The 23,383-nt window shown below is 37.0% G+C and overlaps 1 protein-coding gene across 1 annotated transcript in view; it reads left to right on the forward strand.

Annotated features, from left to right (window-relative positions):
* Positions 1-3,188: 3,188 nt before the first annotated feature.
* Positions 3,189-23,383, forward strand: part of PPFIA2 (protein tyrosine phosphatase, receptor type, f polypeptide (PTPRF), interacting protein (liprin), alpha 2) — a gene marked incomplete at its 5' end in the record, with an annotated part of 70,878 nt that continues 50,683 nt past the window's right edge. Inside the window, 4 exon segments of the mRNA XM_008946498.1 lie at positions 3,189-3,305; positions 18,645-18,866; positions 21,091-21,237; positions 22,917-23,051. Of these exon segments, the coding sequence (XP_008944746.1) occupies positions 3,189-3,305; positions 18,645-18,866; positions 21,091-21,237; positions 22,917-23,051 (621 nt within the window).

The raw sequence follows: 23,383 nt of genomic DNA on the forward strand, positions 1-23,383 counted from the left end.
CATCATCCATTCAGCCATGTTTTTGATTCCTTTGTAGAAAATTACACACATTATGTGCTTAAATCAGCACATATGCAGATAATTTGCACATTATTGAAAGTTCCAGTCAAATAAGAACTAAGTAAGTAATAAACAAGGGTGTGGTAGCAATTAAAATTACTTCAACTAATTGAGAAGTAAAAATTCACATATATTTGTAAGACAGGAGAGTTTCCATGCTTCCTTAGGAACATTAATTCTGCCTTAATTTACTCTTCAAATCACAACGAGAGAAGGAGTACGAAAGCACGTTAGCTGTGTGGCTCTTAGCAGCTTAGATCTGTTATCTGATGACTCCACTAGAGCTGAAACTTTTAAGACATGCCAGGCTTCAGACTCCATGTTGTTCCTGTACAGAGTTATTCTCCATTCATTACAGTAACAAAACCATTGAAACAATCGGCTTTAACAAGGATAGACTTTTGGCAAACTAGTTGTTCCCAAGCATTCAAAAATCAAGTGAATCCCCCAAAATAATAGTACATGATATTGCATTCTTTTATTTGCCTTTCATGTTTGAGGGATAATTGATATTTATTTATTTACTCTACTTAAAAAGTGGTGTTCCTAGGGTGTCTAAAGACCAGCATAGGCTAAGAAAAATTAAACCATAGTGGAATATGTGATGAAATGGCAAAATTTTTCAATAGCATTTATATGATGTTCTTATTGAGCTAAAGGTTGGTTAAAGATCTGGATTAGACACAAGTGATAATTCAGAATGAAGGCATAGTGAAGTCTACATTTTAATAGATCAATGAAAGGTTATATGAAAATCTAGATCTATTTTTGGCTGCCAGTTCACATATCCTGTGATTTTATGTTGGTTTCACATGATGTATAATTACTCTCCATAAATCATAATTTTATAATGTATACATTGCAGTATCTCCCTTAGTCTACTCGGAAGCCACTTTTAGCACTAACTAATGGCTAATTTTGCTTGGCTAGTATTACTTTTCAAAAATATATTTAAAGGGTTTTAAACCCGCTGGTTTTGCCCGGGAAGAAAACACCCCCAGCGGGACCCCCGTATTACCTCCAGGGTGGTCTTCAGCGAAGAGGAGGACAGTGGCGGTTAAAGGAGGGATGGGCAACAATCGCTTTCTTCCAAAATAAAAGGTTTTAATAACATGAAAATAACAAACAAAAAACACCTGAGGCAGGCACTGAAACAGCACCCACCCCAGGGGGAGAAGCGAAAGAGCATGTGGCCTTGGGGCCAGGGGTTTTTAACAGGTAGGTAGGTGGGTTTACAAAGGCATTGTCCTGTAAGGATACACAGATGGGTTACCTACAGGTCAGGGGTCCAATGGGTGTTAGGGGATTGGTCTTGTGGTGGCTAAGCCAACCACAACCTGGGAAAGATGGAAAATTCTGGATGTGTGCCCATGTTTGGGGACAAAGAGGTAACAGAAACCTCTGTCTCCAGAAACCAGCACTGCAACAGGCTAGATCCATAATTTCTGTAGTTTAGCTCTGAGAACCATTTGAACCGTAAAGAAAAAGAAATGAGTGAAGCTATTCAGAAAAAAAACCCTCTTAAAGTACTGATTACTTTGTACAAAGGGAGTCTGTGCTAAAGAGATTATAAAGACTTTCTTCTGTTATTTAAGACTGACCTAATTCTCTTATTTAAGCAAAAAATTTTAAAGCTCAGTGTATTTGTACAGTCCCAAAAGACACAAATTGTCTCAGTTTTAATTAACACTCTTTTATATTTTCCTACAATTGCTTTGGGTGAAGTGTTGCCCACAGGTCTCAGTCTTGGCACTAGAATCAGTGGGAGTCACATGAGTTCGGCAGGGGCTGTAACTTAAAATTCAGTGAGCAGTGAAACAGCCTGACTCATATCACGACCATTCTCAACACTTATATTAAGGATGAGTTGTTTAAAGTGGTGCATTCCTGAGATGTCAAATGCTGGTCAGAGCTGATTCAAATGGTCTTCACAGTTAGAATTTAAACAGAAGTTAAAAAACAAATTCAAAAAAACCCTTTTTTTTTTTTCAAACTAAATTGAGATCAGAGTAAATACTTTAATAATTAAGATTAAAATTAAATCATTAAATTAATTTAAATGTCCCACAAAATCTTCACAGCTCTACATGCTTACCAGGTAATACTGCCTTAAGTCTTCCCTCCTACCCCATGCCATTGTATTCTAGGACAAGGTAGTGGTTTAGGGTATTTCTGACTCAGGATTTATGCAGACACAATGCAGTGACAGAAGCCTTTAAATTTACACCAGCTTTCCAAAACCAGCATCTATACATGCTACCAGTGTTTTACTGTGTTTAATACACAATGTTATCCATTCAGTGAATCATTTATATGTGCTCATGAAAGCAGAATGGTACAGATAGCTCTAACTGTGCAATTTCTCAAAACAAATGTTTTATATTAGCTAGATCTTCCAATTTATCATAGTATACCATGTAAAAATGTTTTAGGACCTGAATCTTTCCATCTTTTGTATTGTCTGAGAGTAAGCTGAAAAGTTGGTAAGAAAGAAACTTATTCTCCGGTACCTGAACGTGTTTTTTCTTCTAGTGCTACGAATAAATAAAACAGTATTTTTAATACAATACATCCTGCTTGTATATGCACTGAAATAGTCAATGAATACAATAATAGAGAACTTTTATGTGCTAGTTTTTCTTAACAAAAAACACTTCAAACCTCTGTTTCAGTTGCCAGCAGATGGGCAAACTGACATAAAGCTAGCACTTTGATTTACATCACTTGGTTTTGATTCATAGTCTTTGGGACTGTTTTCCTATAATGCCAGTTTGGCATCCATTGTGTTCCATGTCAAAGAAAGGATCTTGTTTTTGCAGTGTTACAAAATCAATGCCTAACAGCTTCTTCATCTTTCAGGCTAAAAAATAGGTACCCTAGCACAAAGGATTAAAGATAAAAAAGACAACATTGATTATCCTGTCATTTACTGATTCTTTTGTATCTTTAATGGCCTTTAGTCATTATTATGTTTGGTTTTTAAACTTCTCTTCACGTACAGATATAATTTTGCAAGTGCTACAAATGGCCAGTATAGGATTGAAATGTTAGTAGATTTAATAAATTGTGCGTTCACTTGTTTTTCAGTTTCTTATATATATTGACCACTTATTTTCTTTCTTTTGCAGATTGTAGCTTTGCGTGAACAAAATGCACACATTCAAAGGAAAATAGCAGCTGGTGAAGGACCTGCTGAATCAGAGCATATTGAAGGAATGGAGCCAGGGCAAAAGGTTCATGAAAAGGTATAAAATGTTAGTTGTCAATGGATCACACAATCACCATGAGAAACAATCTGGTGTTAGATTTTTGTAGTGTGAATATTTTATGGGACATCCCTTCAGAATATTATCTGCCTACTGAAACCAGTATCAAAAAATTAGCTTGTTTAAATGGAAAGGAAGTGCAAATAGGCAGGTCCTGATTTGATAGGATATTGAGCTAGACCAACAGCATATAACAAACTTTTCTATTAATTAGGATAATATACCCTAACCAAGGATACTATTTCCTGTTGAGTTATCCTCTGTGCATCACATACACAAGAACAAGATGTAGTGGCACGTGTATGTGAAAGGCTATATATAGAATCATACGCAAAAACTGCTGCAAAAATAAGGGGATAACAGAGGTCTAAAAACTAGAAAAAGTCATTTTCCTCTTTGTTACCCTTTAAATTCGTGTATATGTTTGTAATGCTGGTGAGGAGAGAAATGAAGTGCATTTTACTTACTTAGCACTCTTACAATAATAATGAAGGTGTAGAGAATTTGGACTGTTTGCTGCTTAAGGCTGAAAGAGGAAAAAAAGGTAGAGAATATCTGGTTTTCTTCTAAGCCATTTTTTTCCAGACTGATAAAAACCAAGTTGCATATCTTATCACAGTTATTAAATTAAAATGCAAGCATAACATAACATTTGGCAGACAGATGAAATGAGTAGAGCTGCTGCTTGGATCTCTAATTGTGCATTTTTGTCTGGTGGCATGTGATAAACAGTGGCATAAATCATACTTATAAAACATAACACTCATGTTTACTTATTTATTTTATAGTCAATCCAATTTACAAGGGTGCCCTTGCACTGCAAGCATTAATTTTACATGTTTTGTGGTTTATTTCATGTGTGTATTTTTCTTTGAATAGTCTGTGGTTGAGAAACATTCAGCAAACAAATACTGTTCAGCTAATTCCCTCTTCCTGGCAAATCTTACTCCTTGACACATCTGTGTAATTTTGTTAAAACAGTGAACATCCCACTCACTTGTGCTTTTAAATACAACCACACTGCTGAGATTAAAATCTCTAATTTTCCACTTTCTTTGCAAGCTGTGTCTTCTGATTTGAGCTATTGAGCTTCTTACTTCTAAGCAGAAGTAAATGGAACTAAGAATATCTGTCCTTTATGAAATAAAGACATTATTTTCTGCGTATTTAAAGAGGAATGCAAGCCAAAGTGACACATTATTGTAATTTTGTATTAAATGTTTCCTCAGTATTATTGACTAGCTGAGGAACCTAAACTCACACAATGGGACAGGATATGTATCCCAGAGTACTGAGGGAATTGGCTGATGCAGTTGCCAGGCCACTGTTCATAATATTTGGAAAGTCATGGCAGTCAAGTGAAGTCCCTAGTGACTGGAAGAAAGGAAACATCACACCCATATTTACAAAGGGTAGAAAGGAAGACCTTGGGAACTACTAACGTGTCAGCCTCGCTTCTGTGCCTAGGAAGATCAAGGAACAGATTCTTCTAGAATATGTGCTAAGGCACGTGGAGTACAGGAAGGTCATTCAAGAGAATCAGCATGGCTTTACTAGGGGAAAGTCCTGTCTGACCCACCAGGTGGCTTTCTACAATGAAGTGACTGCACCAGTGGACAAGAGAAGAGCTGTGGATGTCATCTATCTGGAATTCTCCAAGGTCTTTGACACAGTCTCCCATAGCAACCTTCTCTTGAAGCTGAAGCAATATGCGTTTGTTGGGCAGACTGTTCAGTGGATAAGAAACTGGCTGGATGGTTGTATCCAGAGAGTAGCGGCTCCATGTCCAGATGGAAAAAGGTGACAAGTGGTGTCCCTCAAGGGTCCATCCTGGGGCCAATGTTGTTTACTATCTTCATTAATGGTATTGATAGTGGCATTGAGTGCACCCTCAGCAAGTTTGCTGGTGACACCAAGTTGGATGGTGAAGTTGACATGCCAGAGGGATAGGAAGCCATCCAGAGGGATTTGGACAGGCTGAAGAGGTGGGGCCAGGTGACCCTCATGATGTTCAACAGGACTAAGTGCAGGGTCATGCACATGGGCCGGGTCAACCAGTGTTATCAATATAGGCTGGGAGAGGACATGCTAGAGAGCAGCCCTGTGGGAAAAGACTTGGAGGTACTAGTAGATGAAAAGCCAGACATGAGCCACCAATGCTCATGAAGGCTAATTGAATCCTGGGATTGTATCAAAAGAAGCGTGGCCAGCAGATGGAGAGAGGTGATCCTGCCCCTGTGCTGTGCCCTGGTGAGGCCTCACCTGGAGTCCTGTGTCCGGCTCTGGAGCCCCCAGCACAAGAAAGATGTGGAGCTGTTGGATTGTGTGCAGAGGAGAGCCATGAAAATGATCATAGGGCTGGAGCAGCTCTCCTGGGAGGACAGGCTGAGGGAGTTGGGGTTGTTCAGCCTGGAGAAGAGGAGGGTCAAGGGGGACCTGATAGCAACCTTCCAGTACCTGAGAGGGGCCTACAAGAGAGCAAAGGAAGGGACTATTCACAAGGGTTTGTAGTGACAGGACAAAGGGTAACATCTTTAAGCTAGAAAAGGGTAGATTTAGGTTACACATTAAGAAGAAGCTCTTTAATATCAGGGTGGTTGAACGTTATAACAGGTTACCCAGAGAGGTGGTGGAGGCCCTATCCCTGGAGGCATTCAAGGCTTGATGGGGCCCTGAGCAACCTGACCTAGTTAGTTAGAGATGTCCCTGCTTATTGTAGAGGGGTTGCCCTAAGTGGCCTTTAGAGGTCCCTTCTAACCCAATACATTCTATGATTACACCCAGAAAACTTTTATGCTCCCTAATCAAAACAATCTAAGTTGGCCTTGTTAAGCTGAATTACAGACTTGAAAAAAAAATTAGTTCAAAAGAAAATTGTTCTACTATACCAAAAATTGATTTCTATAAAGCAGTGGCTCAGTACATAATACTCTTTTTTTTCAGATGAGCAGTAAGGGCAATCAAGCTAGTTAATCTTTAAGAAATAGAAATCTTATTAATGGTGACAGGATGTAATCATAAATAGAGACTCATTATCAAGCTGAAATGAAATATCTCAAAAGAAAATAATGGTAAAATAGAAACAATAAGAAGTATTAACTATGAAAAGGAAAAAAATCTAAGAGAAAGAGTGAACGGCTTTTAATTATAATTTCATGAAACTCCAAATCTGCTGTAGGAACGTATTAGGGATTTCAACATGAAATTATCCTGATTTAAAACAAAGCAACAACAACAACAAAACATTAAGAAGCTTTTTGGGTCAAGGAGCTTTTTGTGTTTGGAACAGACTGCAGATCTCACTGTGAGCTGCTTTCATTGGCAGGTGGATGCAAGGCCATCAAACAGGTAAGGTCACACATTCTCTAGAGCGGGACCTTCACCAGGTATGTTAAAATTTCTGCTCTGTGACCATGAAGCTTCTACACTGTATCATTTTGGCAAGAGTAATTTAAAAGCTAGCAAATACAGAAACTTAGGAAGAGGCCAACACACAAGCAGAAGAGCTTCAAAGCACTTGGAAAAAATATTTAATAAAAATTGACAAAGCTCACCTGCCATAGGAATTAAGATGCAACCATTTCTGTTATCAGATATTCTCCTGCCTAGATCTATGACCACTATTTGCTGCCACACAGATCCTTCACTTGATCTGTAAGGACAAGAGCCTGATTTCCCCACAAGTGAAGTCTATCAGAGGCAGAATTCCCAGGGAATAAAGTGCCCATTGGCAAATCTATTATGAAGCAGGTAGGGTTGGATCAGCATTAGAGATCAAGATGGTACCATGGAGGATGCATACAGGAATGTTAAAGGAAAGAAGCTGAGCTTGTGTGAAGCTGTGATGGCACAAACAATGAAGATGGAGCTTGCCCTCCTGCAGGGGCATAGCTTATGTGCACTTCTAAATATCAGTGCTTTATCATCTGAAACAGCCAGCAGTGAATGACAACAGATGAGCCCCTCCTGCCACTATGAGCAGGGTTTATTGACTACACCTGATGTACCTCTGAGGAAACTTGAGTGCAGAGTGTTGTTAAAGTATTACTAAGGTTCATCTGCTGCTTTAAGTTTTTGTACTGGCAATACAACAGGAGTTTATTTATTGTAAGCAAACCCAAAATGATGATTAAGCTTTGGGACAAGAAGGATTGGTGTTCTCATCAGGTACGTGCTGGAGATAAGTGAGACAGTGCATGTGGTGTTGCCAAGTGATCTTTGATTTTCTCAGTTCTGGAATAATGCTTCAGCAGCTGATGGGCAAAATCAGTCTATACCTCATGTAAAAGCAAGAATGCCTTTGACAGGAGGATTTCTGCCTTAGTGAAAAAGAAGAAAAGGCACTCCATAGGTGCATTTTGTCACATCCCTTATGTTGGAAGTGTATGAATTTTCATAAAATTTCATAAATGTAGGTAGTTGATGGGACAATGTAGAAAAAGATTGTTGTCATGTGGTAGAAGACCAAGTAGAAAAAGCTTGCTATCCATTCAGATAAGGTTCTATTATAAATCACAAAGTGGGAAGATGAAATGGATTAAATGTCTTATGAGGAGTAAGCAGAATTATTCAGAAGGTAGGACCTACACTGAAGATAACCTAGAGTGATGTAATTCCCAATGACAGAGGTAGTATCTCAGCACCAAGTAGGGAATAAGCTTCGTCCCTTGATATGGAAAGAGCTCTTTGCTAAAACCTCATAGCTATTTTTAAAGAATTTATAAAAGGTATGGAAAAGCTGGAATGAAGAAACAGCACATACATAATATGTGAAACAGGCTTGTAAAAATCCTGCAGAAATGGTTCTGGGGATTAATGTGGATGATAAAAACATAATGGGTCGACAGTATAAAGGCAAACACCGTGACATGATAGCAGAACTAAAACCTGCAGAATGTGAAATGTTCCTGGACCTTCCTTGGCACCAATGAGGTTTCAGCTGGAGTTTTGTATCCAGATTTGGGTCCCACTCTTGAAGAGAGCTGTGGTCTGTCTTGAGAATTCAGAAGATGGCAGTAAAACCAATCAGAAATCTAGAGAACACATCCTGTGAGAAGAATTTTTAAAATGTAAGCTGAACGCCTAGAGAAGAGACTAATGAAAACAGAATTATTTTATTCAAATATGTAAAATGTACCTTTAGATATAAATAGAATCAGTCAATCATTCTAGTAAAAGGAATTAAACACTAGAACAGACTGATGAGAGCAGGAGAAGTTTCCAGAACTGGAAACCTTTAACGGTTTTTGAGAGAAATAACCTACATTTGAAACAGGGTCCAATGACAAGAAGGTGGTGGGCTAGGTGGCCAGCTCAGTGATTCTGTCACAGGGAAGCTGGAGCACCGCTTTAAATTCTATAAGTACAAAGTTCTGGTGCAACAAAGACCTTTTTCCCCTAAATAAATAATGCTTCATTTTGTGAGGAACTCAGAGCTGTAGATAAATACTTTTTATATGTATTAAACAGCTGGGAGTGTTTTGCTTTATAATATACCTCAGGCCGTCACATTCAACTTATTTAAGAATCACATTTGTTCTTCTTACTCATAACACTAACGTATTCCAATAATTAAATCAAATGCTAGTAGTTTATAAATACTGAAGTCGTTAAATCATTGGCAATATTTATAGACATTAGATCTTGTAGGAGTAAAAGGTGTTTTGCCAAAGCAGGCACAGTGGGCTAAAATGTTTAGAGTGCAGGTCAAATACAATTAAAATGATGTGATATAATAAAAGTAACAAGCCTCTTTCAGAGAAATCATCAGAATATGTTCCATTATTGGTCTTGACAATTTTTGTATGGGTAGCATAAAACTGCAGAAGAAAACAAAAAACTGCAGACGAAAATTTTATTTCAGTCTTTACTCATTAATTTGTATCATGTGTGCTCTTTTGTTTTGAATTAATAGATTAAAAAAAAAAATCTTTCCTTTTAACTGGCCACGTAGTGTATGTAAAGACATCCTTGCCCCAAAGCATTCACATTCTGAATTAGATGAATAACACACTTCAGACAAAAAATATGTTTGATAACCAGATGATGGGGTTGTTTCCAAGCAGTGCAGATATCTTTCTGGCTTTCTAGTAATCTCTTTCTGGATTCATATTTGTAATGGTTTGAAAACAAACCAGTGAGAGACTCCAAGTCAGAAATACAATTTAATAAGAAAAAATAAAATAAAAGCAATAATACAAAGGAAAACCACAAACAGAGTCAGAATACAACCTGATACTCTATAGTTAGGGTGGTGGTAGCAGTCCAGATGAAACAGTGGTCCAGTAGAAAAAGATCTGGTAGCTCTTGTCCTCTGGAAATCCAATTGGTAAGCCCTCCTGTGCTGTCCCAAACCCCAGTTTATATCCAGGTGGGAGCACTTGGCTCCTCCCCCTGGGTGGAGCATCTCACAATGGGTTGATATCAGTCTATGAGTCATGCAGTGGGTCCTTGATGGTCCATTAAACAGAAATAGCTCCTGGGGGGAGCTCTGTATGAGTCATGGGGCAAGGCATGGATGGGCCCATTAACAGGGAGGACTCCTCCTGCTGGGTGGGAAGGTGTTAACATCTCCCCTGACCATGAACCTCTTTCCTTATCTGTTATAGCCTGAGGTGTGAGGTCTGTCCTGGGCAGCTGCTACCCATGATTTTCTTAACAGCCCATGAGCACTGACATAGAGAGTATAGAATACACAGTTTTTGGTTCTACCCACATAAGGATAAACTGGTCCCAGCCCCTGTAACCATGACAATATTGATAAAGCTAATTAAAGAAACATGTACTGAAGGGGACTTTCAGATTGCTGGCTTGGCACACCTGGGGATGTGAGAAGTTTTCAGAGTGAAAGGAAATGTGGACAGAAGCTGCAGCTGGGATTAGTAATCTTCATGCTCTAAGGAAGATCTTATGATCTGGGAGAGTATGAAATATTCTCTCTGAAAATGAAAATTAATATTCTCTCTGAAAGAGTCTAGCAAAATATTTTGTAAGCAGTGTTCTGCTTATATAGTTTAGTATCTCTGCATGAATACTTAGTGCTCAACCCTATAGTATAGGGAATTTATTATAATGAAAAGCCGCATTATTTATGCATGTTCTGTCCCGGTTAGAAGGCAGAATTGTGTCCCACCTCCCTTCTCCCTCAGTTTCCCAGGTAGAGAGGTAAATAAGGAAGGCAGGGGTAATGAAAACCTTGCACCAAATTGAAAATTAACAAAATGAAATATATTATTTAACAGGGAACAGAAAGGAAGAAGGGTAGGGGTTTAACAGGGTAAGGGGGGTTATAGGAACAACAAGGCAAGGAAGATTAAACTTCCAAATATACAAAACCCAAATGTTGTGCTGAGGCTCCCCAGTGCTGGATCTCCGTGGATTGAGGTGGATTGAAGCTGGATGCACAATCCTTGGACGTGGATGGAGGCGGGAAGGAGTCTGTAGATCAGGCCCAGGTCTCCAAAATGGCCACGGCCACGTGTAGCACAGGGAGCAGCCGAGCAGCGTGTGCCCAGGTAGAAGGTCAAAGGAGCAAGAGCAAGAGGAAGAGGCGTTCCTTGCTCTCCCCTTTTATAGACCTTGGCAGGAAGTCCCGAAGACAGGAAAAGGGGAGTGGGAATAGGACAGGTATATGTCCCTTTCATTCAGGCTTGTACCTGGTTTAGGGTTTCAGATCTCCACCCACCAGGGGCAGCAGGTTTTAAACCATTACAATGCATTATTTATATGACAAATCAACAGACTTCTCAGAACTTCATCTTTTCAAGAAATCAGTTATTTGTTTCATATAAATTAATTTGTTCTCCAGTCATACAAACTTCTTTTCTTATTTACCTAATAGAAGTCTCTATCTACTTCTATATATCAAGCCTGTTAAAACACTGCTTTGGAAGTCTTATTACCTTTGCAGGGGGATTTTACACTTCAAGCACTGTGCTAGCTGACAGTATTGACTGACTGACCTTTGCTAGATGATTTACTGCAAGGAGTCACCACACCAGTCATTTTTAATGGTAGGGTGGTGAGACTGATAAGAAAAAAAGAGTCAGGGCAAATGGAGGTGGGGTTTGCATATATAGTTTGGTTTGGGCAACTAACTAGTTCTTATAATGAAAAAAAAACAGGAACTGATTTCACTTTCATGTGTAAGATCTCAGGAACTTCTAATACTATAAAAAAGAAACAGGCAGGGTTCTTTGTAAGAAACCCGAAGTGAGAAGAAAAATGCCCACCATCAGTAAGCCTTTTTTTTTTCCCCCTGCCCATTTTGCAAAGTGAGTCAAGTGTGATAGATCATTACAGGCATCAGAAAAAAATAGGAGCTGAAAGCTGATCAGGAAACAGAGTTATTCCAGATCTTTAAAGCAGTAATAAAAGCTGGAGTCTTTTGATGGCTTGGTAGAAAGAGCAAGAGAGTGAGCATGTTTGGAGAGAAAAGTACTGGAGAAAGTAGCTATATTTACATCAGTATTGGGGCAGGGAAGAAATATTTCACTTGAGAGACCATTGGCTTTGATAATTGGTTAGAGGTAGGAGAAAATTCAAAGTAACTGAAGAGGAGACCTCTAATGATTGAGATTGCTGCCTGACACACACCAATGTGGAACAACCTAGCAAAATAGCGTAGCCTTCAAACATAAAGAGGCAACTAACCACTTAGGAACAACTGTGTCAGCTTAGGTGTAATGCTATTATCTTTGGCATAGCTTTTCACATTCTGTCTTGTGTGCTGAATGTATGGAAGATGATCCTATTGCTTTTGCTTGTTTAGTTGTCACTTGTGATTGAGCTATTGCATAGCTATGAATTTGTGTTAATATTTCTTTTTTTTCTTTAAAACATTTTGCATGAGGTATTTGAATGGAATAGGGGTGAAAGAATTCTACACTATAGTAAAAAACATCTTTTGGTAACCTGTTACTCATTTATTCTTACATCTTGAACAGCATCAGCAAACCTTACTCTTTGCAGCACTGAATTTTACTTTCTTTCATGAAATCATGTGTTGTATATAATTTAGCTTCCTTTGTTGATTATTTTACTTCCTTTTTAGTATTTCTATACTACAGAATTCAGACAAGTTTATTTGTCAATATTTCTGTCTCGCCCCTGATAATTTGGCCGTCATGGTCAGCTTTTCTAAGTGGAAGGAACATCTCTACCACTGCAGACTTAAAAATAATCTTTTCTCTCTGGGATTTGGGATGAAATTTTCCAATTTGCCTGCCTAACTGTTTTAAAAGCTTGAAAAGAAAACCCACCTGTTTTTAAATCTTTTAAACTTTATATGGCATTTCTTTCCTACTCTTCCTCATGCTGAATTTTCTATATCTGTATTATTCATGGCAAATGTTTTGCTTCAAAGAGAGTCTAAACATAGCTTAGGTTTTAAAGTTGATGCTACTACTGACCGTGTTGTATTTCCAAAATATTTCTGAAGTGATTTATACCATCAAAATTCTGTGTAATGCGTATGAAGTACAGGAATGCTTTCATATCTCAGCTGCCATATCAGCAGTTCACTGACCAGAAGTCAGTGCAACTGACCAAATGCTTATATTTTTTATAGAGCTGACACCTGCATTAGTAGAAGATGAAGGGAGAAGTCTCACAGAATGAAGCAAGTCAGTGATGTTTATTTAGGTTAAGGTGCCATCCCAGAATTACAGGGTGTGAAAGAGGGATATCGTGAAATGCAGTCACCATGAGTGTTAGGGTCACAGGCTCATGGCAGATAGGTCATATCTGGAGGCAGGCAACAGTATGTTCCAGTCTCCAAGAGCTTCTGCAGCAACGACATTGTGTTCTTTTTGTAGCCTTTTCTAAATATTGTGAGTTTTCTGAAAACAATTCCTTGCTGAACCTTAGCTTCTGTTAATTGCTTTAACTTAGTATGTTTTAGAGCATTCCTTTACTGTCCAACTTTATACAGGCAAAAAAAGAAAAAATATAGTGCCCTGATTTGGTGTATTATAAGATTCAGAGAGAACTTGTGTAAACTTGTGTTTTTTATTAGCATATATTCACAATATTTATATGGGCAAATGAATGTTCTGATAGTTAGCAAGTAACACTTAACTATATGCAGACCTTTGAAAATCCATTTTAATGTTAGATTTTGTGTTGCTTGTCAAGAAAAATATGTAGAATCAAAAGAATATTTTTAACAAAAGTTTTCATGTTTTTAAAGATAATTCTGGCATAACTGTAGTGTAACAGAGCATTAAAAGTTCTCTGGGTTATGCCATTTGGCAAAGGTAGCCATCCTAAAACAGAGAGTTGCTTTGAACATTAGGAAAACCTGAGAGAAATTTGTTTAGCGTAAGCTCTCAAAAACCACAATGACATTATACTGACTTGAGAACGTGATGAGGACTTCAAATTTGACACTAGGGATTAGTAGGGCAATGAACTTACCAGTACTCCTTTAGAATGTAGAGCGTCTTAGTAAAGAGTAAATACAGTGCACACATTTCAGGGTTTAAAAAGCACCAAAACGCTCCCTCCCTCCCCTCCCCACAAAAAAAAAAAAAAAAAAAAAATCCCACAAAAAAACAACCTAGTGCTTACACCATAAAAATACTACTTTGTTCCAGGAATTCTAAAAGACTAGACTTGTGACTTTTAAGATTACTTTCAATTATTCAAAGGTACCTTGTGATTACACAGAGCTTAACTTGGTCCTCAGGTATGGAAATGCTTATGTACATGGGCATCATGTGTGTCACCTGTACCCGTACTACCACAAACTAGCAGTCATTGAGGAGGAGTTCTACCAAGTAAATGAATCCTATCTCCAATGATGACTGTACAGAAGTAACCCCCTGAGATATTCTCTTTTTCCTTCTTACCACTCTGAGGTTAAATTCTAGCACCAAAAAAAATGGAACTAATTACTGATTGATAGTATTTAGACCAAACATATCTTTGTCAGATGTTTTACAACTGGAAAGAAAATATCCTTTGAGGTGCCTTTTACAGCTCTTGGGGTTTGCATTTATGAAGCTTCTTGTGTATGTTTTGCCACATAGTTAGTTGACTGAGGTTTTTTCTACAAAATATAATGGAGAAGTACTTTGCAATAAATAGCCTGGGACAATTTTACGATTTCTTTGCTAACTGCTGTTGTCTGGTGTTCTTACTCTTTTTTTCCTCAACTTAAGTATATCTCCACTCAGTTTTCCTTCAGTATTATTGCTAAGGCTTAATTGAAAGGTCAATATGAAATGGATTAACAGAGGTTGTACTCTTTCTTCTGGTGTTCCATTTACCATTGTTCTTGTTTTTCACTAGTAAACCAGGTCGTGGCTGGTTTTTCTTTTGTTATTTCATGGCAGAGAGAATAGGAGAGAAAAGCAACCATCTAGGAGGGGATTTATTGTTGTACGTAATTCTCCAATTTGTTGTCCTTCTCCCTGCTGACACTCCTTGCAAGCAGCAGATTGCCTTACTGCTGTGCTTGTTGGATCTTGAAAAAAAGAAATTCTGATACCAGGGATGCTGGTTTCCTCTTGATACTGTTCAGTGGTAGGGAACATGCACATTTATTTCTCTCCTTTATTTCCACAGACAATAAGCAATTCAAAGTTGTTGGGTTTTTTTTCTCCCATAGACATTTCTTGTTTAATCCATATTACCCTTTATGGCTCAGTCCTACATGACATTTTTGAACTTTGATTTCCTCTGTGGTATGCTGCCTCTGTTGTAGTTAATATCATCACTGTCCTCAGATTTACTTGACAATTATTCAATTTAATTTCTTTTTATCCTCCTAGATCATTTTGCTACCTCTGAAGCCCTTAGTATGGGCTGTGATTTCTCAGTTATTTATCTGCTATGTGGTGACATAACACAGCAAAAAAACCTCCAAAAACCCACAGTAGGCTGTTGCTCTTGCTGTTACTCTTTTCCTCATTCTTCCCAGTAATGAGGAAGGCAAGTGCTACATTGCTGGCTTCAGATGTAGTTGCTCATTTACCTTTATTTGCTCTGAACTAGCCAAAGCAAAGATGTTTGGGTTTGCATTAGGTTTCTTAGGCTGATGCCAACCAGATTTCTCATTTGGCTGAGAAACCCATGGAAGGGGACAGGGGGAGAGGGCAGAGACCCTTATGGTGTGTGTAAGAGGTGTGCACATGTTACAGCCGTGTGTACCTCTTGTGTCTGTAGACAGCAAAAAAGATGAAGTCAAAAATATATGGTGACACTATTTCTGCAGCATTGTTGTCTGAATAAGTAAATGTGATAGAGGCAGGTGGATATCTCTTATTGGATAAACCAATTCTTTCAGCTTACTTTCAGTATATTACTTTTCCTCACCTCTGTACTAGTTTGGCACTATTTCTTGCACGTATTGGGGATTTTAGGTAGTGTAGGGATATGACTGTTAAGGGTGTCTACTTTGAAACTTTTCATGTGCATGCCCTTTTGAGATTTGTCTTAGTGTCTCAGGAAATAATTAGAAGAGATATATTCAAACTCTGGTTTCATTATTATAGGTATTCAACTAATTGTTTATTTACACATGGATTGCAATTAATACACAGCATCATCAGTATGAAACACTTTGAGTACAAAGAAATATTTCAGCACAAAAGATTAAAAAAAAAAAAGGGGGGAGGGGGCAACAGACATTCTGCACAAAACCAGTGATAGAGAAGATGCTGCAGTTCTGAACCCAAACTTATTCCATAGAGAATTCCTCTGGATTATAGGAGGTTCCTGCTCCTTTCACTAATTCAGCAAATGTATTTGAATCAACACCATCTACTGGATGTGTTTTACCAGCTTCTACCAGCATAGCCTATCTTCACATTCTTCTTAAAGTTTTTTGTTTGTTTGTTTGGGAGAAAGGCAAAAGTGTGACCATAAAACTGTTGGTAAAAACCCTCCTGAGAACTTGAGGGCTGTTATGTCAGTTACTCCTTGAATTAATGTATAATAGCTTTCTAAATGTGGTCTTTTGGAGTGATTACTCCATGTGATGTACCCATGTAATGGATACATCATAAAATAATATCTATCAAGGCATAAAAGTGACAATATGTCAATTAAAGTCCCTATGTAAACTTTTAAAGTGTGCTTCAAAATTCTAAAAATACCAGATTTTAAGCTGAGGTTTTAATTTTTAACTGGATTTTTAAATAAAACTTTTTGTTTTATCCCAATCATACTAAGAAAAATAAGAATGTTGACATTTTGGTAAGTTTGAAACTTTAAATACCCACCAGCTCTATATATGAATACAGGAATAATGTAAAGCAAAAGTGAACAATGATTAGAATTAAAGCAGCTTGTACTGCTTTAATCAAGAGTTCATCACAGAATTATGAGGAAAGTTTATGTGCATAAATCAAAATATATACATGCTAATTGGCAATCACTGCATTTGTCTAGCGGTGAGAAATTAATTCTAAATACATTTTTATTTGCCTTTCCAGACATCCCAGATATTAAGTAAATTAGTAGGAAAAATACATCTTTCACATTTAATTTATGTGGGTTTTTTATTAATATCTTAAGGAAAAATGATTTATAAATGAATATTTATCTGCCAGTGTGTACAGTACGTGATCATGAGCCATTTATTGCTTTTCAGTTTTGCTGTTTGGCTTATTACAGCCTTGCAACAATTCTTGGACCACTATTTAGAGAGTTGTAGGTCACATTCAATACAAGATAGAATTTGTTCCTCTGTGACAACTTCTAAAATTGCTGCATGAGATTAAAACTATGAAACAGTATGATTATCACAGGTGAAAAAGTTACCTCAAGCTTACCCAATGGGATAAAACATGATGGCAAGAACGTTTTATCCTGTTCAAGTACTAATTTGTTTACATATTTGATTGCTGCATATTAATGGGATTTTGATTCAAGTAGACTAACTGAACACTTTCCAAACAACTGAGTGTAAATAATTTTTTAAATTACTGTTGTCATTTTACCATGGTGTCTTGAAAGAAGATCAATGATGGTTCAACAGCTAACATAAAATGTCAAGATAATAGAATTAACTAGTATAAAGAAAGCAATTTTGGAACTGAGTTATTTGATGTAATGAATTTTGAGAGAAATAATTTTATTCAGTGATCTGCAGAGGGGCAGGTGGTCTTGATCTGGGTTCATTTTATGGCTGATTGGGGAAAGAATGTTGTTAAAGCCATTAAACAAAGTAGTGTTCTTTGAATATGCTGGAAGACTTCTGTATAAATATATTTTGACAATAATACAGAAGTGATAATGAAAGTAAGCCTGGTTTCCTCTCAGATCTTGCTAGATATATTTCATATATGCATTGCTATACAGCCTGCTACCTGACGGACAACAAGCACCTTTTAGGGCCAAAATTCATGTATGACAGTCTTTGAGATCCAAAACCTATTTCAATTTACAATTACAGCGAAATGCTTTCTTCTGATACTGCATAGTATAAATCTAACTAATAAAATTGCACCTAGTCAAGAAAGTTAATGACAGGATGGACTACTTTGGTTTTATTTTTTTCATGCTATAGGTCAAAATCAAGTCATTGTGGTTTCGCTTGTTCTTTTTGCCTTTTTTTTTTTTTTGACGTGATAACATTAAAATTTTATGAAACCGTGGCATAAGCCTATGCTGGAACAGGTTAGTGTGACTATATTATAATAAGACAATGCCAACAAGTCCTGCTAGAGAACACACTTCTTTCCTGAAATAATTTATTTGCAATATAAACCCTATTCCTGAGGCTATATTCTGTGGGTTCTGGCATTGATTATTTTGCTTTATAGCTAAATCATACCAGGGCTTTTCAGCAGCACACAAAACACTTCAGCAGAACTTGTTTCTAATATAGACTTAGCTAGTGTGTTGTCCAGACTCTGAGCACTTTCTGGTACAGTGAATTTGTGATTTATGAGCGTTGCTTCCTGTCTGCAGCATGGCCTCGTTTACAAACGAAGTAGATTTTGATTAAGTGCTGTATGAGTTTAGCTATGACGTATGCATGCAATTTGGTGCTTTTTAGGAGTATTATTGTTGCAATTTGTACTTGAATAGTCACAGTGTCAGCTATTTTTGTGTGGTATTCTACTCTTAATGCAAACATTTACTTCTCTGTGTGATATTCGTTCTGGAATGCCTTGATATGAATGAATGAATGCATACTAATTTTTTGCATTTTCTTATAGCAACGCCTGTCTTATCTACCATAAAAATTGTGTTTTTCTCTCCCTGGTTGCTTTTGTATTTTTAAAGATAATCTTTATTTTCTAACTTCTTTAGATAGTGTCCACATGAAAAGTTAATTAATAAATAATGTCACTTTTCTGTTAACAGCGCTTGTCCAATGGTTCTATAGACTCAAATGATGAAGCCAGTCAAGTTGTTGAACTTCAGGAACTACTGGAAAAGCAAAACTATGAAATGGCACAAATGAAGGAGCGTTTGGCTGCACTGTCTTCCCGGGTAGGAGAGGTAGAGCAAGAAGCAGAGACTGCCAGAAAGGAGCTCATTAAAACAGAGGAAATGAACAGTAAATATCAGAGAGACATTAGAGAGGTAAGGAGTTCATGACGGGCACCTCGTATCTCTTGACTGTTGTTCCAGTGATGCCCACTACAAACTGATTGAGGCCAATGAATATGGACAGCAAAAGTTGAGCACTGATCCAAGGCCCTTGTACATAGGAAATGCAAAATTTACATTAAGAAATAACACTAGAAGTCTCTTTATAAAAACCATGTTCATAAAAGTGGGTGTGCATATGTGCAAATCTAATAGGAGGAAGGTCAACTCCTTTGTGATTTAACATTACCAGAGCACTTTCTGTCAAGTTTTCAGCTATTTCAAGTTTTTAAGATGAACTCTGTAAATAGAGATGCTGGTCACATAGACAGTCTAAAGTACATGTTTAAAACTCCTGGGCTGTTGTATAAAATGGTTTATTTTTATAATCAATTATAATATTTAATCATGTGTGGTAACTTCATTACTCCTGTTACAATATGCTGTTCCCTTTGCTCAATAAATGGAAATATAATTAAATTTTCTTTTTCTTTCCTCCTCTTAAATTTGTGGTGCTCCTTAGTAGTCTCCAGAGTGTCTTCTTTTACATGGATGCTCTCAATATGTGTAGATGGTTGGCTTCTAGAATCTGTGTTAGTATTTTGAAATTAGAGTAGTTAACTTTCTGTTACACTGCTTCCTACAATACCAGTATTTAATATTGATTTGTATGTGTGTGTATGTATATACATATGCATTTGTATGTATGTATTCAACCTGTTATTTCTAGTATTCTGAAAGAAATGTTCCTTCAGAACTCCTGACCCATCAAAGTGTCTCCACGTCTTCGTACCCCAAATTGTAAAGTACTGTATAATTTTGATCCAGTTACAAAGAATAGTTTGCACTGGTATGTTTCTCCTTTTCCACCACAGCTACATTATATCACTAGGGGTCTCTAGTGTCTCCTTTTTGATTTACCTTTTGAGAAATACTGCTGTCTCATGGACACTTGATTACCACTTTCTGTTACTCTTAAATACAACCTTACACCAGCTACAGGCTTACTTGCTTTCAGCCCTTCACTTCCCAAGCAAAGTGACCACTAACTCATTTGCGTGTAGAATAATTACCAAATGTCAGTGCAAAAATCTGCTGTGAGAGGTGTTTGTGAAGGTGGAAGTGCTGGTCTTCATTATTTCATACTGCCACAAAAGGTAGTCTTCCCAATGCAGAAAATTAAATACCTGCAACAAGAAGTGTAGTTTAGTGTTCTGTAACTTGGATAGATTACCGGATTTTTTTTGTGTGTGTGTTTTTAATTGCATACTTAATTACTATATTAGTCATTTTTCTTTCTAGCAATATACAAATGGATCACCTGGATATGGTCCATTTTAAGACTAGCCATTTGGATCCATTTTACATGTTAATTATGTCTTTCTTGCAAAATAATCTCACTTATTTCAACACTATTGTTGTAATGTAATATAACATAAACAGCAAGACATGCCCATCAGTAAATATTTTCATTGTGAAAGATTATGGGGCAATGTGTAAGTCTTCTCAAGAGGCAGACATGAGTTTAAAACCAATAAAAATTTCTGATTTCACTAAAATTAAAGATAAATAAGCAACGTAATATATGGACTAATGAATAATCTATTTAAATTACAGATATTGACTTCAGTGAGGCTAGCTTCTAATACACAATTAAAAACAACTCAAGGTTTTAAAGAGATTGTGATCTGTTACCTATATTATTAATACACTCATATGTTATGCTTATGTTATGTATCCATATGTTTCCTGAAATTTCAGAACATGTTATGGGCTATCTGCTACATGTACATCAGCAGAAAATTTTAGCGGGACCCAGAAATGAGAGTAGAACTGTGCATATACATTTTTTCCCCACATCACTGCACTTTTTCTGCTATTATGTAGCTATTTCGGTTTCTCTGTTTTTCTGATCAAGTGTACTGTTTTTTAAGAAGCAGGCAAGTAAATGTGAGCTGCTTTTGCTATGCTTTTTGCATTGAAAAGTACAGAAACTGGAAAAATATTCTGTTTGCTCCACTCAGCACCTAATACTTTAGATATCATAGTTACCAGAAATCCCAAAGGAAACAAATTATCTTTAAAACAGAAAAGTTACTGCTGAGCATACCTTACATCCCTGTCTACTATGAGCATGAAAATTAAACTGGTATAAAATTATGTACCATTTTAATTGCATGGTTCTTGATGCTTTGTGGCGCGTTTTTTGTCATATTAGGCGATGGCACAGAAGGAGGACATGGAGGAAAGAATAACTACGCTGGAGAAGCGCTACCTCAGTGCACAGAGAGAATCCACCTCCATCCACGACATGAACGACAAGCTGGAGAATGAGCTGGCAAACAAGGAAGCCATCCTGCGTCAGGTGGAGTACCTGCTTTGCTCTCTTGCTTTCTTCATGCACAGTGAAAATTAATGCAAAAAAAAGGGGGGCAGATCTACAGTAGGAGGCTTTCTTTAGGTTAATCTATTAAGTTTTTAATCAACAGATCAGTTAATCTAAAAAAAAAAACCCTAAGTTGTTTAGCATCTCTAAGCTTCATATCAGCTATTACTACCATGAATCAAGGTGTGCATGCAACACTGGAAAATAACTGTCTTTTCTGATAATGTCTTGCATAAATGCACTTAGTTGTATCCCCAAAGTAAGGGATTATCTTTGCATCTTATGTAACAATCTTTCTTATTTTTTTCAAATTGAAAAAAAAAAATAGTATAAGCAAAAGAAATTCCCTTCTGCAAAAAATGACATCTTCTAATGATTTCACTTATTAGTAGTGTGTAAATAAAGTTTTACAAAGCTAAACTATCCATTAATAGATTTTTTTGAAAGAGTATAATGTGATTGTGCCGCTTTCTTATGGTATTTTGTTTCCATGGTGATTCCAAAAGCTGAAGTGTAAAGTGAACAGAAGACAATGGTTTGTAATTTGAAGAATACAATGCGAACTGAAGGCTAACATGAAATGAATATAATTCCAGCTGTAAAAGATGAAATTTCTCCTCAGGCTCAGTGTCAGACTTCTTTATTTTTTCACCTATCATATTGTCAAGCAATATAAAATGATATATGGGAAATAAATCTGCATGATCTGATAATCTCTGCTTATACAGTTGTATGCAGATACATTTACACAGACATGCACTCACCCTTCTGTGTGTGTATATATATATATATATGTATGTGACTACCTCTTTGGGGAAATTACAGCATCAGAACTCAAATTCTCAAGCTTTTGCCAAGTTCCTTTAACTATTTTAGGAGGTACCTTCAATTGTTAGGAAAAAAGACCCACCATGCAGCAATGGAAAAGGTGCCTGCATCTGAGTTTTTAAGTAAGTCAATGAAAGTCATGCTGTGCTGCATAGATCTACCTGCTCAAAGCAGCGATCAGTTGAACTGGGCTTAGAATATATACAGGCAGACTGAAAGTTGATTAGCAGGATAGTGATGTAGAAAGCATGCTTTTTCATGCTTTTAAAGGATTAAAAAAGAATCTAAAAGCACACTCCTTTTTAATTATGTCTTCTATTATTTGGAATGAACAAGACAGCAGGGAACACTTACCAAGCCATTAAAAAATTCTTAATTATGTGGTGCCTCTCAGTAGGCCAGAAAATACAGTAGTTATCAAAAGTCCTCCTCTTTCTCTTTAATGGTTATCACAGATATAATCAGTTTCACCTCTGTAGAATGAGACTTAGTTGTAGGTTCAAAACTACACAATATCACTACAACCTTAAGCAAAGAGTAGCTAGGTTATGATCATGACTGAAACATCTGTTTTAACACTTCCTAATATATGATTGCAATTTTCTGAACAAATACCATTTGGCCATTTGTTCAGAAATTTTGCTGGGAATTCTGTCCTTTTGGAATTATACTTTTTCCTATTTTTTTCTCATATATAAACTTTTCTGTGACATGGACTCTATTGTGTGTTGCTATTGCTTCCCTAATACCTAAGAAACTGAAGGAAAATCTAGTTTTGTTTTGGGCTCTTTTTTTTTTTTAATACCTGTTTTTCTATCTTTGGCCTTTAGTTGGAAGACAAAAACAGACAGCTGCAAGAGCGTCTAGAGCTGGCTGAGCAGAAGCTGCAGCAGACTATGAGGAAGGCTGAAACCTTACCTGAAGTGGAGGCTGAACTAGCTCAGAGAATTGCAGCTCTGACTAAGGTACTGCCCTAAGAAATAAGTTCACTTCAGAAGCCCTGGTATTTAACGTTGATTTACATCCCTATTCCTCACCTCAAGGACAAAACAAAATTCGCATCAAGCTGATTTGAAAGAAGAAATATTTCCTGGCAAGGATGTGCCACAGTTTTAACCAGGAATCGTCTCAATGCTGTGTTTGCATTTTAGTTAGTATTCTTAGCATTTTGGTAGTAGGAAAACCAGTTCTCTATAAAGTTCACCTAGGTTATATTTACAAAGGAGTCATACATTGCCAACACATGTGAGCATCACTTAGGAGGATTCATTTTACTGTTCAAGTGTTCCTAATCTAA

Source organism: Merops nubicus, unplaced genomic scaffold, assembly GCF_000691845.1.
Source record: "Merops nubicus isolate BGI_N331 unplaced genomic scaffold, ASM69184v1 scaffold15998, whole genome shotgun sequence".
Classification (NCBI taxonomy): Eukaryota; Metazoa; Chordata; class Aves; order Coraciiformes; family Meropidae; genus Merops; species Merops nubicus.